General features: G+C 47.3%; 1 protein-coding gene across 1 annotated transcript in view; it reads left to right on the forward strand.

Annotated features, from left to right (window-relative positions):
• The window catches only part of MDGA2 (MAM domain containing glycosylphosphatidylinositol anchor 2), a 511,487-nt gene that overhangs the window by 296,028 nt on the left and 196,524 nt on the right, over positions 1-18,935 (forward strand). The window contains exon 6 of the mRNA XM_063118281.1: positions 4,069-4,338. Coding sequence (XP_062974351.1) covers positions 4,069-4,338 — 270 coding nt within the window. The remainder of the gene's footprint in view (positions 1-4,068; positions 4,339-18,935) is intronic.

Genomic DNA, 18,935 nt, shown 5'->3' on the forward strand with positions numbered 1-18,935 from the left:
GCTACACAGAAGTCATCAATTCATTTTCACATATATTTTCATCATCCCATGCTTGGGACACAGGCAAGCTGGTAGGAGTTTGTTGCAAAAGAAACAGGAAGTGTTGTTACGGAATTGTTGTAATGCCTGAGGAAATCAATCTGTGTGAATTCCCATAAAAACAGACCTCATTCGCATCTCTCAGACAAATGTGTGGATTGGAGGTTGGCTATCAACTGAAGCCCGTGTTGAAATAGTGGTAGTAAGTAGGGTGACCCTATGAAAAGGAGGACGGGGCTCCTGTATCTTTAACAGTTGCATAGAAAAGGGAATCTTAGCAGGTATCATTGGTATATACAGAGAACCTGATGGGAATCCGCACGTCGTTCTCAGGGCGCTTCCATCCGCCCCCAGTGCACCCTGAAAACGATCGTGTAACTTGCCTGTAAAAGAGCCGAGGAAGAAGCATCCTTGCCGGTGCCGGCGCTGCCACCCAACTCCCTCCTCGCCAGCCGGCTCGGAGAGCTCGGTAGAAGAAGGCGGGGTGGAGAGTGGAAGAAGCTCTCCACCCCGCCTTCTTCCCCCGAGCTCTCCGTCCCAGCCGGCGAGGAGGGAGTTGGGTGGCGGCGGCGATGGCAAGGACGCTTCTTCCTCGGCTCTTTTACAGGCGAGTTACACGATCGTTTTCGGGGTGCACTGGGGGCGGATGGAAGCGCCCTGAGAACGACGTGCGGATTCCCCCCTGGTGAAATTCCTCTTTCATCACAACAGTTAAAGGTGCAGGAGCTATACTAGAGTGACCAGATTTAAAAGAGGGCAGGGCACCTGCAGCTTTAGCTGCTGTGATGAAGAGGGAATTTCACCAGGTTCCCCATATATACCAATGACACCTGCTGAAATTCCCTTTTCTATGCAACTGTTAAAGATGCAGGAGCCCTGTCCTCCTTTTCATAGGGTCACCCTATAGTAAGGGATCACACCACATAAAAGTGCAGGCTAAGGGTTACATTGGATAAGTAGTTAGTAGGTGCAATAATTGGGTGACTCAGGGTGCGGGGCTAACAGGCGGATCTGGCTACATCAGAGAGCTTTGGGTGCAAACAGGGATCACATGTTGCCCAGAACCTCTGTGTGTGTGTGTGTGTGTGTGTGTGTGTAAGACAGGCATTTTCAGTATGCGTAGCAGTAGTGGTACAGTAGTAGTCATCGTCATCGTAGCGTTTTCATTTTGAAAGAAGCCTGGCTCTGCTGCACTTCTTGGAATGGTGTGATACCCTTCTAGGAAGTTTAAATGTATAAAAACCTGCATTTAAACCTGCATTTCACAGTCTACTAGCGTTTAAGAAATCTATAGAGACTGATATCTTCCGGCAGGCCTATCCAGTGGAATTTTAAGATGTTTTTAGGATGTTTTTAGGATGTTTTAAACAATGTATATCATGTTTTTAGGATGTTTTAAACAATGTATATCATGTTTTAATTCAGTTTTATGTATTTTACCGTTTATTGTTGTTCCCCGCCTCGATCAAAATGGAGAGGCGGGTAAGATATAAATTTATTATTATTATTATTATTATTATTATTATTATTATTATTATTTTGAAAGAAAATATACATTTAAGTATGTCTATAGATATATGGACTGAGATTATTAGTTGTTCTTAAATTCAGTTTAATGCAGAAATGAAATTGAATGGGGTTTCAGATAAAACGTGAGAAAGTAACACAGGCCAGAAATAGGTTTGTCTGTCATTATTCAGAGTAGCATTTCTCATGCATCTACAAGTGTGTCATTCTGTTCCAAAATACAGGCAGTGCTAACCATGAATCTGAATCTGAGGGCCTTCCTAGACGAGGGTTTAGCCCGGTGCGAGGCCCGGGCTCCCTGCTGTGCGTGCGGATGACGCACAGGGGATCCCGGGGTCAGGCCGGGCTAAACCCTCCCTTGACCCGGGATAACCGGATCCACTTGTGGCCCGGTTTTTCCGCAGCCCCGGGCTGAGCCCAGGGTTGCGGAAAGTTTAGCTGGTTCTGCGGCTTTTCCCGGCTGCTCGCTTACTCGCGAGTAGCCGGGAGATGCCGTGCACTGGGCACAGCGCTCCATAGGAGTGTTGTGCCCATCAAGCTGGGGGCGAGGGAATCGCGGGGGGGGGGAATGATGGGGGCCACGGGGGAAAGAGCGGATCTGGCAGGAGAGATGGGGGGGAAGAGCGGAGCCAGGGTGGGGAGATCGCGGCTGGGGTGGTGGTGGAGGAGGCATCGGGCATGGCGGGCGGGGGGATCGAGCGAGCGGCCAAGTGGGGGTGTCGTGTGGGGGGGGTCGAGCGAGTGGACGAGCGGGGGGGGCGAGCGGGGGGCATCAGGCAATGTGGGGGGAAATCGGGGGGAGTGGGGAACCCTTTATTTTTTTAAAAAACCACTTACCTTTTCGTTGGTGCGCTCCTGCGCACATGGCCCCTTTAACTGTTTTTTAAAAAATGGAGGACGCGACGGGGCTTTCCTTTCCTCGTCGCGTCTGATGTCTGGATAGGCGCGATGGCCCATGCTAATTGTAGCACGGGCTCGTCGCGCCTGAAGGCCGGATTCAAAGGTAGGCCTAGCAAGGCCCTGAGTTGTGAATAAAGGAGCATTAATTATTCCATTGCACAACAGCTTGTGCAATCAAATCACAGTGCTGCTTGAGCGGGGGCCTTTATAGTCTCGTGATTGAGCCTTGTCTCCTTTTTGCCCCATTGCCTGAAGGCCCTCCAAGTTAGGGATGTGCCCAGTCCCACCATGACAAATTCCAGGACTATAAAAATCTTCTTCTTTCCTCAAAATTCCCCATATTCACCATCTACAACTGCCTTTAGACTGAGGCCAGATCTACACCAAACAGGATATGCCACTATGAAAGCAGTATATAAGAGGCAGGAGCCACACTGCCGCTTTATTTATTTATTTATTACACTTATATACCGCTCCCATAGCCAGGGCTCTCTGGGCGGTTTACAGAAATTCTAAAATTGAGTTAAAAACAAGTATACAAAATTTAAAACTCTAAAACACAGTACATACACACATAAAGCATTAAAAACTGATTAAAAACTCAACGTGTGGGTAATTAGGACGTGCCGCCATATGCCTGGGCAAAGAGGAAAGTCTAAACCTGGCGCCGGAAAGATAGCAGCGTTGGCGCCATCTTTATAGCAGTATTGAAGTGCACTGACAACTGTTGGGGGCCATTGACACGTACCATATACCGCTTTCATGTCGCTTTCATAGTGCTATATCCTGCTTGGTGTAGATGTGGCCTACAACTTATTGAATATTTTCTAATCTCTGTTGAAATTCCCAGGCCAGCCTTCTCTAACCTGGGCAGGGTCTACACTACTGCTTTAAAGTGCTTTATCACAGTTTTGACAACTGTTGGGGCCCAGGACACACTCCATATACAGTTGTCAAAACTGTTATAAAGTGCTTTAAAGCCGTAGTGTAGATCCGGCCACAGTGTCTTCCAGGTGTGCTGAACTACAACTCTCAGCATCTTCAGCCATGCATCTTGAGGACGGACACCAGGTTGGAGAAAGTTCCCAAGACATTTTGCCTGAAGAACCACCTCAAAAAATGATCTCCAATTTGCTTTAGGCGAAATTTGGTGCCAGTGCTATCTCAGTGTGTGTGTGTGTGTGTGTGTGTGTGAGAGAGAGAGAGTTTGCAAAGGACTTAAACGGCAGTTCCAGCACAACACTGAGTGACAAGGCCACGCTATAGCAACGTGCCACCTTAGACTATTTGAGTTTAAAGTGAAACCTGGCAAATTAAAAGGTTCCTGCTAGGCCAAAATGCCTTCAGTATTTCAAAGGAGGCAAAAGGAAGGAAGCAACGAAGGAAGGAAGGAAGGAAGGAAGGAAGGAAGGAAGGAAGGAAGGAAAGAAGGCTTTTCTGTTGCTGTGTGAAAGCAGACGTGCCAGTTCACCTTTGGACAAAACATCCCAGGCATTGTAAGGGAAGATAGACATATTTCAGCTCAGGGGAACTCCAGATGTCCCTGACGAATCACATCCGCTTACAAAGATGAAGTAACCCTCGACTGACTTCTCTTTACAGCATCTCCGTCGATCAAGCTCCTGGTGGACGATCCCATTGTGGTGAACCCCGGGGAGGCCATGACCTTGGTGTGTGTCACCACAGGGGGTGAACCACTGCCGACTCTCACCTGGGTGAGGTCTGTCGGAGCCCTGCCTGAGAAAACGGCCCTGAAGGGCGGGACGCTGACCATCCCGGCCATCACCTCGGACGATGCCGGCACCTACAGCTGCATTGCCAACAACAACGTGGGGAATCCCGCAAAGAAGTCCACCAACATCATTGTCCGAGGTAAGGGCTATTTGGGGTTCAGCTGTTGGCCATTCGATTGACCCACTGGGTGACACGTGGATGGGATGTTCTTTGCCTGCCGGGGAGAGTGGGCCTGAGGGTGGGCCAGCAGGAAAGGGAAGCAGGAGGAATTGGTTTCCATTCCATTTTGATCAGAATTTACTCATTTACACCTCCCAGAACCAAATGCAGGCGTAAGCATTCTCTGTGGTTGGAGCCTGTACTTTTATGAGCTTGCAAATGTGGTTCTTCATTTATAGGTTCTTAATGTGTATGTTTTAAATGTTGTAATGGCGCCTTGAGGCCCAGCATTGGATAAAAGGCGGGATATAAATAAATATAATAATAATAATAATAATAATAATAATAATAATAATAATAATAATAATTCTTGAAAGGGAAAAAACTGCATTTGAAAAATGATGATATAAATGTGTGCTTTTGAAAGATATGCGCAAACACACTTTAATCAACGGGAGGACAATGTGTCGATCTCTAAAATGTGCGTAATTGATGCATGCATTTGGTATTAGGTATCCCACCAATTTTGAGTCATTTGAAGATTTGATAAACATTTATGATTTTATTAATTACTTGCAGGAAGAGGTGGGGGGATGCTTATCAAATTTGCAGATGATACAAAATTGGGTGGGATATCTAATACTTTGGAAGACAGAAACAAAATTCAGAATTGCCTTGATAGGTTAGAAAACTGAGCAAGTTGAAATTTAACCAAGACAAGTGCAAAATTCTTCCTTTGGTAAAAACAAAATCAAAGGCACAAGTATAAACTGGGGGATACCTGGTTTGACAATAGGAGGCGGTGGGGTCTCTGTCACTGGGGGGTAGTCAAGCAAAAACTGGACAGCCTTCAGTCAGGGGTGCCCTGAGTCAGGTAGAGGTCTCAGCAAGGCCGCTGAGACCTCTACCCGACACACTGAGCAGGGGGTTGGACCTGATGGCCTCAGTGACCCCTTCCAACTCTGGGCTTCTATGAAAATGTGCAGAAAAATATGCATGAATTTTCATGCAATTTTTTTCTTTAAAAAAGCAGAGTTCGGGGAACTCTGATGCGCTCGTGTTTTGCTGATTCACACATCCCTGTGGTAGAAGTGCTCTGAAGATGTGACTGTTTGGATGGAGACTGCTCTAATTCTGGCCAGTTGCATGACTCCAACGGCTGAGACCCTCAGTGGAAGAATCGTGATATGAGAGTAACAGGATGGCACTGTTACTGCTGTTAATGTTTGGAAAATGTGGATTCATAAGAACACACGTGCAGTATATTATTATTATTATTATTATTATTATTATTATTATTATTATTATTATTATTTCTTTTCCGTCTTCTTGTTTTTTTTTACTTAAGATGCATCAGGTGCTGCTGTGGGCTCCTACCTATTTACAGAGAAAGAATATCATCTCAAAGTTAGGCATAGATCCCTGGTGGTGTTTTAGTCTCTGGCCCCTCCTACACTGTTGCGTTTCCCCGGGGTTTGCCCAGGGGCGTCCCTGTGTGTCTCCCCACCCCCCAACTGTGGAATGGTTGGCCCAACAAGGGCCTGCCTGGGACCAAAATAGTTATCTTTTCAGCACCAGGTTAAGAGGCCGCCTTTTCTCAGGCATTTGGGCGCATACGTTGACTTTTTAAGCAGCCTTAGATTGGTCCTGTGGTTATGGCTGACTGTTCAAAGCTGTTTTTAAAGATATGCTGTCATCCGTGTATGTTGGCTATCTGTTTTATGTTTTTTAAACGTCGTAGACTGTATTTTAATGTTTTTAATCTTTGCGAACTGCCCTGGGAGCTTCAGTTATGGGGCGGTATAGAAATGCAATAAATAAATAAATAATCAGAAGAGCCCTGTGGCTGGATCAGGCCAAAGGCCTAGCTTAGGGTGACCATATGACCGGATTTGCCCGGATTTGTTCGGGTTTTTTTATGACAAATCCAGGAGGGGGAGGGGAAATCGGATTTGCCCCCCCCCCGAAGAGCAGCTCTAATGGGAATTAACAAAAATGTTTATAACTCCGTCATGTTTTAAGATAAAGACATGAAACTTGGCACGATGGTAGCTCTTAGGAAGGGCTTTAGTCATACCAAATCTGAAACAGATCCGTTTATCTGTTGATTTTTTTAGAAATTTTTTAAAAATTGAGGTTATAAAATTATTATTTTTAAATCATCATTTTTAAAGATAAAGAGATGAAAGTTGGCACCATGATAGCTTTTAGGTAGAGCTTTAGCCATACCAAATTTGAAACACATCTGTTCATCCATTGATTTTTAGGAATTTTTTAAAATTTGAGGATTTAATTTTTTTAAAAATGTTATTTTTAAAGATAAAGAGATGAAACTTGGCACCATGATTGCTCTTAACAAGGACTTTAGCTATGCCAAGTTTGAAACAGATCTGTCCATCCATTGAGTTTTAGGATTTTTTAAAAAAAGTTTGAGGTTTTAAAATTGTTTAAAAAAAATAATTTTAACATGGCGACCATGTTGTCCTCCTTTTTGGTTTCCAAAATATGGTCACCCTAGCCTAGCTAGTCTGCCACCATGTCCCCTGCAGTGGCCCCCCAGGTGCCCATGGGAGGCCTGCAACTAGGGCATGTGCAGAAAATCAGCCTCCCGTTTGTGTTCCCAGCAAGGGGTATTCAGGGGCATCCATCCCTTGTTCCTTTTGGGAGCCTATTGTCACCATGATTAGCCAGTGGCCCTTGCTGGCCCGTCACTCTTCCTCGCTTACTTTGCATGCCTACTGCACTTTGGATAACCACGAGCTCCGTGGATATGCCCTGCCCTGGAGACGTTGTTCTGGAAGAGAAGCCCTTTGATTAAATGCCCTAAGATCCTCTATAATTGCTTCAGTAAGCAAGCGCCTGAGATAAACCCCCAAGCTATGGCTGGCTCATTTGTGGATGGATTCCTGTTGGTTGCTTAGCATCCACACAGTGGATTAATCTACCCAAACTGAGTAGCTCATCTGAAACCGCTTCTCTCCCCACTCACCCCGCCAGATGTAATCCAATATGCCTATAACACCGGAACTCAAGTTCCTTGGTGGTGTGGAATTTTAATAATAACTGGAGATTAATCACACCCTGGGAGGATTTCGCAGTGTCAGGGAAGCCCCGGCACAGTCGTTTTACAAGGCCCACAACCTCCACTTCCACTTACTTATCCAGTAGATTACGGTTTCTGTCAGGATGAGGGCTTAGAGCAAGGGGAGGGGGGGTTGATTGAAACTCTTTCATCCAGAGGGTCACGGCTGCCCCATTGGATTCTATTTCGGTGAGGCTTTTGGGGGCAGCATTCCGATGGAGGGTGGCGCCCGAGGAAGGAGGCAAGAGGGCGTGAATCTGACAACAGCAGCCTGCTTTAGTTTCCAGCTCTGGTTGCCAGCAGCTCAGCCTCATGGGGAGGCATTTCAACTTTTGGGAATTGGAGGGGGGATGAACAAAATGGAGAAATCCCCAAACTATTGGGGAAAATGTTTGGGGGGGGGGAAATAGGAGGGCAGGGTGTGTGGACGCTTGGGCAACCCCAGAGAGCTGCATTGGGAGCTCTGGTGGGCCGGATGTGGGCCTTCAGTCCTGCATCCCTGACCAAGAGCAAATACCTTGTTGGGAGGTCAAAATGGGGTGGGTGGGTTGATGGCTAGGACAGCAAGATCGTTCATAGAATTCTAGTTTAGAACTAACCAGTGGGAACTGCAGCAATAGTGTTGCAGTGCGACGTGCTCCTGTGCTCACATTCAGGATTCCAGCCTCTTCCCACATACTCCATTCCATGCTCCCCACACACCCAAGTTTTGCACACCTCCCCCAACAGCCATTCAGCATTCTGTGCCCACTGAGCATGGTCAGTCCTCATTGGACTGGTTTGTAGCGGGGGGGGGTTCTCTTTCTCTCTCTCTCTCTCTCTCTCTCTCGCCCCCTTCTTTCGCTAAGAATTGTTTGTAGTTCTGCATACCTCAGAGTTCAGCCACAACTGCTGAAAATTCCCTCTTGGGTGGGTGGGGGTGGGAATGATGGGGGGTGGGGGCCATGGGGGGTGGGGTGCCCCCTTGGTTACATAAGAACTGGAACTTGCATTGCTACATGTATACCAGAGGTCGTTCAAATGCCCCATAGGTGATTTACTGGACTGTCGCAACCGAAGTGCCAGTTTGACAAAGTGCCCCACGATATTCTGATTAACAAACTAGCTAAAAGTGAGCTAGATGGTAGGCATGTGCTCTGCTCCTATTAGAAGCACAGAAGCAGGAGCGAATTGGCTTGCTCCGCCTTGCCCAGAGGCGGAGTAGAAGCGGACCGCGGACCCCTAGAAGCAAGGCGAAGAGAAGCGACCATTTTCGGAGTGCTTCACTTTCCGCGGAGCGCTCCGATCGCCATCTTGAAACATTTCTCCCATAGATAACTGGGTTGTTTTTGAAGCTATCGTTCTGAAAATTCTTGTGCTTAGACAGTCGTGGATGGGGGTCATTTTGAGACTACTCTCACCTCTCTGTGTCGTGCGGGTCGCGTGCTATATTTTTTTAAAAATCGGGTCAACAAACAGGGACAGCGCGGGTCAAACGGCGGTTTTCGCCCATAGGATTGCATTTCGGAAAAGAATCGGGGATAACTGGGTTGATTTTTAAGCTATCATTCTGAAAATTCTTGTGCTTAGATAGTCGTGGATGGGGGTCATTTTGAGACTACTCTCGCCTCTCTGCGTGGTGCGGGTCGCGCGCTAGAATTTTTTAAAAAGTAGGGTAAAGGCGGGAAAAAGATTACCTTTTCGATTGCTGAGGGGCAGAGTCAACTCCCGGTCATGATCACATGATCCCAAAGTTGGAGGAGGGGATAGGCAAAACGGGTAACTTGGGATTCTGGGAAACTTCTCTTTCTTAGTCTGAACGGACTTTTCCCAGTGTTTTTTAAAACAGTAGTCCCACCAAATGCACAAACACAACCTGTGAAATCATATACTAAGCCAATAATAAGAGATAGAAACACAGCACTGCTACCCACCCTAACTTTGGGGAACAACTGAAAAGATGTGGTGCAAGGGGATGAGCACCCCTAGGGCATCTCATTGTGGACGTGCCCCCACTCTCTCCTGTACTTGGAAGGCCATCAGAGCCTTCCAAAGAGAGTAACCCGGTGGAGCAATGCCTATCATGAGTTGAAGTGAGCGGTCTACTTCTCTTAGTGGTGGAGCGATGCCTATCATGAGTTGAACTGACCGCCTTGCTTCTTAAAAGACTGGTTGACCACCAGTCAAATTGGCAGCTGCTGCTTCCCCCTCCCCTGGGCACATCCCCCTATTGCTGGTAAAAGACAGATATAGCCTTTTTAAAAAAGTTCTTCTTGCTGTTTATTCAGCAACACTGCTGCTTTTAATTCCACCCCTCCTTCGTTTATTTATTTATTTATTTATTCCATTTTATATGCATTACTGGCTTATCCTTGGCTCACTTCCTTATGCCCCCAGAAATGTCTGCTGCCTGCCTGCCTGCCTTCCCTCTCTCCTCCCCTGCCCGCCTTGCAGGGATGCTGTGTGTGTCTGGCTTTGACTCAGGGGAGAAGTCCTTCCTGCGCTCACTTGGAGTTTTGGAAGCACCAAATCCATTTTTCAAGTGTGGAAGAAGATTCATATAGGTTGATCTCTACTCCCCAATTCATGGCATGTTGGGATTTCCTTTGAAATGGCCCCATTGAGCTGTCTGCAGGTTTAAGCCCCGCCAAAAAACAGGGGATGATGGGACTGCCTTGAGTCTCGGTGTGCGGCGTATGTATCCCTGGATAAGCTGTCATGGTGGTGAGTTTGAGGGGTTTTTTTAACGTGCAAATTGACGGAGCTATTGGAAAGGGGTGTGAATGGGTGTTGGATTTTCATAAATTCCCCAAAAATCAGGGGATGATGGGATTGCCTTGAGTCTGGGCGTGCATATGTATCCCTGGATAAGCTTTCATGGTGGCGAGTTTGAGGTTTCTAACGTGCAAATTGACGGAGCTATGGAAAGGGGTGTGAATGGGGTGCCTGATTTTCAAAAATTCCCCAAAAATCAGGGGATGATGGGATTGCCTTGAAACTTGGCGCCCATGTGGACACATGGATAAGCTATCATGGTGCCGAGTTTGAGGTTTCTAACATGCAAATTGACGGAGCTATCGAAAGGGGTGTGACTTAGGGTTATGGGTGGTGTGTTAGAGGTTAGAGCCACGCCAAAAATCAGGGGATGATGGGACTGCCTTGAGTCTGGGCGTTCATGTGGACACATGGATAAGCTGTCATGGTGGCGAGTTTGAGGTTTCTACCGTGCAAATTGACGGAGCTATCCCAAGGGGTCTGAATGGGGTGCCCGATTTTCATAAATTCCCCAAAAATCAGGGGATGATGGGATTGCCTTGAAACTTGGCGTGCGTGTGTATACATCCATGAGGTGTCATGGTGCCAAACGTGAGGTTTCTAACTTGAACCGAAAAAAGTTGTTTACTTTTTTAGCTTTCAATGCAACCCTATGGGGGCGGAAAACGGAGCTCCGATCCGGATCCGGAGCTCCGAGCGGAGCGGAGCGGAAATGGGCGGAGTGGGGGCGGGGCGGAGCGGCCCGATCGGAAAATCGCGGATCTGGAAGTGAAGCGGAGCGGGGGGTCCATGCACACCCCTACTAGATGGAACAACTATTAGGTGGATTCACAGTTGGCTACAGAATCGGACTCAAAGAGTACTTATCAATGGAACCTTCTCAAACTGGGGAGAGGCAACAAGTGGGGTACCGCAGGGCTCAGTGCTGCAGTACCCCACTCGCAGGTGCAGGGAACGCTGATCAAATTTGCAGATGACACCAAATTGGGTGGGATAGCGAATACCCTGGAAGACAGAAACAAACTTCAAAGTGATCTTGATAGGCAGGAGTGCTGGGCTGAAAACAACAGGATGAAATTTAATAGGGATAAATGCCAAGTTCTACATTTAGGAAATAGAAACCAAAGGCACAGTTACAAGATGGGGGACACTTGGCTCAGCAATACTACAAACGAGAAGGATCTTGGAATTGTTGTAGATCGCAAGCTGAATATGAGCCAACAGTGCGATATGGCTGCAAGAAAGGCAACTGCTATTTTGGGCTGCATTAATAGAAGTATAGCTTCCAAATCATGTGAGGTACTGGTTTCTCTCTATTCGGCCCTGGTTAGGCCTCATCTAGAGTTGCGTCCAGTTCTGGGCTCCACAATTCAAGAAGGACGCAGACAAGCTGGAGCAACCAGGAGGGCAACCAGGATGATCAGGGGTCTGGAAACAAAGCCCTATGAAGAGAGACTGAAAGAACTGGTCCTGTTTAGCCTGGAGAAGAGAAGATTGAGGGGAGACATGATAGCACTCTTCAAAGACTTCAAAGGTTGTCACACAGAGGAGGTCCAGGATCTCTTCTCAATCCTCCCAGAGTGCAGGACACGGAATAACGGGCTCAAGTTTCAGCTGGACATCAGGAAAAACTTCCTGACTGTTAGAGCAGTACGACAATGGAATCAGTTAACTAGGGAGGTTGTGGGCTCTCCCACACTAGAGGCCTTCAAGAGGCAGCTGGACAACCATCTGTCAGGGATGCTTTAGGGTGGATTCCTGCATTGAGCAGGGGGTTGGACTAGATGGCCTTAGAGGCCCTTCCAACTCTACTATTCTACGATTCTATGCAAGAGCAAAATCATCTTGTAAACCGAAGTGAGCCGTTGTAGATACAGGAATTACAGCCATCCAAGAAGGACCAGCCAAAACCGCCATGTCATTTTCTGTGGAAATGCAAGATGTTGCCCCAAGAAAATAATCCCAATGCACAATTTCTCCTTTGGGTCTCACAGATACCTAATGTGAAGCTCAAGCTCTGAACCCAAGGGGACCTGGCTGTGCATCTTGATCTGTTCTCAGGATAGGTGGGTGTTTTCTCTCTTCCCCATCCAAGATTCTCTAAGAGATAGCAAAAATATAAACCCTGACTCCCCTTGGATACAGATTTCATGAGTCATGGCATAATAAACTAGCCCTCCTGCATATTTATTCATAGCAACTCGAGCCTCGGAGCCTCATGAGACTGAACAAAATATAATTAAAATTCTATCTTGATTCTTTTTTCCTTCAAAAAATAACCCCCCAAGCCCTGCATCGCCTAATGAATTCCTCAAACGATGAGAAGCTGAGAGAAGGAAATGAAAATGCCGTGGAACTCGGGTAAACTCAGCTGCATCCCCGAAGCCTCAAAGACAAGCACAAGGAAAGACTTGCGGCTGCTCAGCACTTCTTCATAAGCTCATGGAGGCGACCAGCGTTTAAAATCAATACATTTACTGCTCAAATCTGTGAATTTCCATATGAAAACATTTTAAAGAGACAAAAGAAAACAAGGAACACGTTTTGACTTCTTGGGCCCTTCCTTCCTTCCTTCTCCATACATTCGGGACCAAATTGGCAGTTTGATGCAGTGATCCATCTGTTCTTTGGACTTGTGACTAGGGGCATGTCTACAGCAGGCGATATCCCTGGGATCGTCTTGCGAGCGTCCCTGTGCATCCACATGACGCACAGGAGATCCCGGGAACAGGGAGGGATGATCCCTCCATTTCCCTGGGATATTACCATACCCTTTTTCTCAGTTTTTCCTGTGGTCTCAGGATCGTCCTGAGACCACAAGAGGTGTGGGCGGCTGTCCCGGTTTCGTCCCAGCTGCTCACGAGTAAATGTGAGGAGCTCGGAACCGGGCACAGAGCTCTTCAGGTGCTCCGTGCCCATCAGGGGTGGGGAGGGGAGTAGGATTGGGGCCAGGTCCTGTCTTTTTTTAAAAAAAAATGGCAGGTGCAATGTCTTGCTTCCTCTTTGGATGTTGTGTGCCGTGTGTGAATGCAGGGGAAGGATCTCGTGATCAGCATATTGTGAGATCCTCCGCCCTCCCTCTTGGAATGCCAGGAGGTCTACTTCCCTTGCTCGGCTTCGTCCATCTTCTTCCGCTGCCCCTTACGCCTGGAACGCTCTTCCAGAACATTTGCGAACTGCAAGTTCAATCGCAGTTTTTAAAGCTCAGCTAAAAACTTTTCTTTTTTCTAAAGCTTTTAAAACTTGATTTTGATCTGACTTTTATACTGTTAGTTTTACTCTACCCTGTGCCTGTTTGATGCATTCTCTTCCCCTTCTTATTGTTTTATTATGATTCTATTAGAATGTAAGCCTATGCAGCAGGGTTTTGCTATTTTATTGTTTTACTCTGTACAGCACCATGTACACGGATGGTGCTATATAAATAATAATAATAATAATAATAATAATAATAATAATAATAATAATAATAATGTCTAGACATGCCCTAGGACATCCCATGTTTCCTTTTGGAACAAGCGCACAGTGAAGCATATATGTACCAGGAAAAGTTCAACCCACACCCACACCCACCCCTGACCCCTCAGAAACTGTCCTGGGAATCGCCCATGACTTTCGGCTGCTCTTGCCTGAGGCCATGGAGGCGTCTCCTTCCTGGGCTCCCGTCATGCAGGGTGGTGATTCCATCCCCACAAGCCCAATGCTGCAAATGGAAACCACTGCCGATTAGGATCGCTTCTTGACCATTTGGAAACCCGAGACCACTCCGATACCCTAACTGAGCATCGGCTATGGGGCGGTATAAAAACGCAATAAATAAAAACACAATAAATAAATAAATCATAGTCATGGGCGTGGGGCTGAGCAATGTGTTGGTTCATCAGGCCTCATGTGTGGTGGGGAGGACGGCCTCCAGGGTTCTGCGTAGTACCTTCTTTCTCCCGGTGCCAAAAAGAAGCAGAATAAATTGTGCAAAGGCAGCAGATACCTGCGAAGGCAGAGCCCGGCCTTTCCTTCTTGCTGGAGAGGTGCCCAGGCCATCCCCTTCCCCTTCTGACAACGCTTGAAAGCACTAAGCAGGCCAGTTACGCAGGCTGGCATGAGCGAATAGCTGGAACCGCCTCTAAGGCAACGTTATCTGCCAGGAGTAGAACGTCTTCATCTCCCATCTGCTGCCAGCGTCGACTTTTGCCACATAAAAGGTGCATAGAGTTGTTACGGCTGCAGCTGCTCCATCGGCAGAAAGGAGGAAGGAGAAGTCGTTTCGTTGCCAACGTTGGTGCGGACTCTTCTTCAGAGTGGGCAGTGGTGGAAGACAGATCCCAGCAGAGCGTTTTCTCCTGCTCGCGGACGGGCTTGGGACTTATTAGACTGGGGTGGGCGGCAGACGTGGTGGATATAAGCAGAGGGATGGGTGAGAAAGGCATCACATGACAATCTTGACTAGAATTTATCCAATTCACACCTCCGGGAACCTAATGCAGATCCAACCGTAATCTGCATTCTTTAGTCCATACGCTTGCTTCTTAGAATCATAGAATAGCAGAGTTGGAAGGGGCCTACAAGGCCATCGAGTCCAACCCCCTGCTCAATGCAGGAATCTACTCTAAAGTATCCCTGACGGTTGTCCAGCTGCCTCTTGAAGGCCTCTAGTGTGGGAGAGCCCACAACCTCCCGAGGTCACTGATTCCATTGTCGTACTGCTCTAACAGTCAGGAAGTTTTTCCTGGTGTCCAGCTGGAATTTGGCTTCCTTTAACTTGAGCCCGTTATTCCATGTCCTGCACTCTGGGAGGATCAAGAAGAGATCCTGGCCCTCCTCTGTGGGACAACCTTTTAAGTCTTTGAAGAGTGCTCTCATGGCTCCCCTCTATCTTCTCTTCTCCGGGCTAAACAGGCCCAGTTCTTTCAGTCTCTCTTCATAGGGCTTTGTTTCCAGACCCCTGATCATCCTAGTTGCGAGGAGGAGAGCCGGCCCTTGGCAGTCAGCCACGTGCCTAATAGAACTGCCGAACTGGAGGCGCCCCGCTCCCTCCTGGCGGACAAATGCCTACATGCTCAGGCCTTGATCCTGCCACTCGCACAACGCTCCTGGCTCCCCCGGGGCCTTGGCTGTGTTTGGAAACTGGCAGGACTAAACCCTCTGTGGCTAATTTGGAAGGAACAGGTCATTAATGTATCAGTAGCCCTATGCTTGGGTTTCAGCAGGAAATGCCAGCAAGCATGAGCCACAAACATGAGCATTTTGCTGTCAGCTTTTAAATCTGCTGTGCTCAAGCAGCAGGGAGCAATCCTGCATCATTCCACTACGTCGTCGTCCTGTTCCGAACGTTCCAAGTGCACCTATTTTCCGATTAATCTTCATCGGAAAAAGTATTGTCCATACTTTTGGAGAGACATTGAAGGGAGAAGGTCCCTTTTAAATGCTTTGTTACTGTGGTTTGCCCTTCCTCAACCCTGCTTGTCAAGGTGTTCCACAAGCACCTGGCGGTTGCCTGACCCCTCAGCGAGCTGCCATTTTGCCAAAAAATATAGACAGCATCTAGGGTTTTTCAGTAATTGCTATGTTATATAATTGGTGGCCGTAAAGGGCCCATTTACACAACATTACAGGCATAAATAGACCATTTATGACTGTAATCTTGTATTAAAGCCCCCTTTATGGCCACCAATTATGTAACATAATGTTTATGAAAAATCCGAATATTATTATTATTATTATTATTATTATTATTATTATTATTATTATTAGCAAAATGGCTCGGTGAGGGTCAGGTGGCCACTGGGTGCTAACTGGGTGCATGTGGACTGCACGGTCCAAAGAGGTGGACAGGGGTAGCCGGGTGGCTGGCGATAGCCTAGCTACAGTTATCCATGCTCTGATAACCTCTCGCTTGGATTACTGCAATGCGTTATACGTGGGGCTGCCTTTGAAAACGGTCCGGAAGCTTCAGCTGGTACAAAACAGGGCAGCCCGTTTACTAACAGGGACTGGCCGGCGAGATCACATTACGCCAGTCCTTTTACAACTTCATTGGCTGCCAGTCCAGGTCCGGGCCCGATTCGAAGTGCTAATATTGACATTCAAAGCCCTAAACGGCTTGGGGCCAGGTTATTTGAAGGAACGCCTCCTCCCATATGTACCTGCCCGGACCTTAAGATCATCTACAGGGGCCCTTCTCCGTGAGCCCCTGCCAAAGGAAGTGAGGCAGGTGGCTACTAGGAGCAGGGCCTTCTCCGCTGTGGCAACCTGGCTGTGGAATGAGCTCCCCAGAGAGGTCCGCCTGGCGCCTACACTGCACTCTTTTCGTTGCCAGCTAAAGACCTTTTTATTTTAACACTTAATTTTAACTTAAATTTAAATTTTACTGTTCTAACTCTGTATTATAATCTTGTATCAATTTTGCTGCGTGGTTTTATCCTGGTTGTGCTTTTTATACTGTATTTTGTAATTGTGCTTTTAACATGTTGGTTGTTTTATTATGGTTTTAATTTTTTTGAACCGCCCAGAGAGCTTCGGCTAACAGTCAGGAAGTTTTCCTGATGTCCAGCTGGAATCTGGCTTCCTTTAACTTGAGCCTGTTATTCCGTGTCCTGCACTCTGGGAGGATCGAGAAGAGATCCTGGCCCTACTCTGAGGGAACCATATTCCCTACTTCCACTGAACTTATCAGTTTCTTCCTCCACTTCCACACTTCCACAACAAAAGTGTGCAGGTTGGGGTGGGGGAACTGACATGTTCTATTTGTGGAGAGGTTGGCTGTTTGAAGGGGAGGGCCTCCTCTAGCCATGGGGGATCTCCCATGTGACTGGGAACCCTGACTTTACCAGCATTCTGATGGGCTTAGATCTGCCGTGTTTACATTCAGCAGTATCACTAGCCTGGAATAAAGGATGCATGAGAAATTTGTTTTACTTCATTTTTGACCGGAATCTGCTCGGTTCGCATCTCCCGGAACTGAATGTGAGCTCAAATGCAATCTGTGGCTGAAGTCTGTGTATTTTTGAGCTCGCAGATCAACAGCAAACAAAGCATTTGAAAAAGGTGTCTGGGAAAAACATGTGCAAACATGCTTTAATCAATCAGTGAGGGGGAAAAATGTGTACATATTAAAATTTGTGCACAATGAATGTGTACATGTGGGGAAATGTGCAAGAAAATATGCCCTTTTTTAATGTGAAAAGGACAAAAATAAAGCTCACATTCTGATATGCATAGATGAGTTGAAATGAGCTTGAAGGTGGAATGGGACAAGGAGAACTTTGGCAAGCTCAAGTTTTGCTGAGTCCCACATCCGTCCCTCGAACATCCTCAGCATGTGATATGTGGAGATAATGAGGATTTTAGCACCAACGTAAAACATTGCACCCTCGGGGTGGGAACACACAACCTCGTGCCATAATGTGTGTGTGTGCATGTGTGCGTGCGTGTGTGCGTGCGTGCGTGCGTGCGTGCATGCGTGCATGCATGCATTCTTTCCACCCTCCAGTCTGGTATTCAGTCAGATCCACCCACTTATTCTATTGGAAATGGAGAATTGCAGAGGCGGGCTCAGTTTCCTGTCACTGAATGTATTTTTGCCCCGCAAAGCATCCTTTTCCCACCAAAGTTTACAAGGCCTTGGTCGGTCACACACACACACACACACACACACACACATACAGAACACACACCATTTAATCACTTCGTGTGTTTTACAACCTGGCATTCTCTCCTCTGCGAGAGGCCAAGGTATTTCCTGGACCAATTTTGGAGGCAACTCCGCATTAAAATGTAGCTAACTTATTGATCGCTGTTGTTGTTGCTGTTCCTCCTGCTGCTGCTTTTGTTTGGTGGTTTATGATTCAATGGAAGATTGCCAAGTACAGTCATGATTATTCCTAAATAATAGCTTAGACGTGCCATGGGAGTGCCTCTAGACAGATTGGGGAAAGGTGCAATCAGGTGCTGGTGAAAACATGCACCTTGCAAGCAGCAGAAAAAAGCTAGGAATCTCTGCACAGCAGGGAGGACAAGGAGGCAGGGCGGGGGGCCAGGAATCTTGGGACCCACCCACCCAGGCAACCGCACAGACAGCAAAGAAACATGCTGTGGAATGGCCACAGTTTCACAGAAGCAACACCCGGTCAGTAGTGAGCTGGTCATGACTCCCCATGCCTTTGAACCAAGAGGAAACAGATGAAATGAATCTACGAAGCCTTAGCTAGACCGGGCGAGATCCCGGGGTGAACCCCTGGATCTATCCCTGTGCATCCACATGACGCACAGGGGATCCCGGGATCATAGAATCATAGAATAGCAGCATTGGAAGGGACCTACAAGGCCATTGAGCCCAACCCCCTGCTCAATGCAGGAATCCACCCTAAAGCATCCCTGACAGATGATGATGATGATGATGATGATTATTATTATTATTATTATTATTATTATTATTTTATATACCACCATCAATGTACATGGTGCTGTACAGAGTAAAACAATAAAATAGCAAAATAAAATAGCAAAACCCTGCCGCATAGGCTTACATTCTAATAAAATCAGATGGTTGTCCAGCTCCCTCCCTTGCCCCAGAATCTCGCCCTCCCCTTTGGCCCCGCTTTTTCCATGATCTCGGGCTGAGCATGAGACCGCAGAATGTGTGGCCCAATTCCTTGCGTGGAGCCGGGAGCCACGCATGGGGCGCGACGTTCCTCAGGGGGGATCGCGGCCAGGAGGGGGAAATCGGAGGCAAGGGGGGAGT

This window comes from Elgaria multicarinata, chromosome 2 (assembly GCF_023053635.1).
Source record: "Elgaria multicarinata webbii isolate HBS135686 ecotype San Diego chromosome 2, rElgMul1.1.pri, whole genome shotgun sequence".
Taxonomy (NCBI): domain Eukaryota; kingdom Metazoa; phylum Chordata; class Lepidosauria; order Squamata; family Anguidae; genus Elgaria; species Elgaria multicarinata.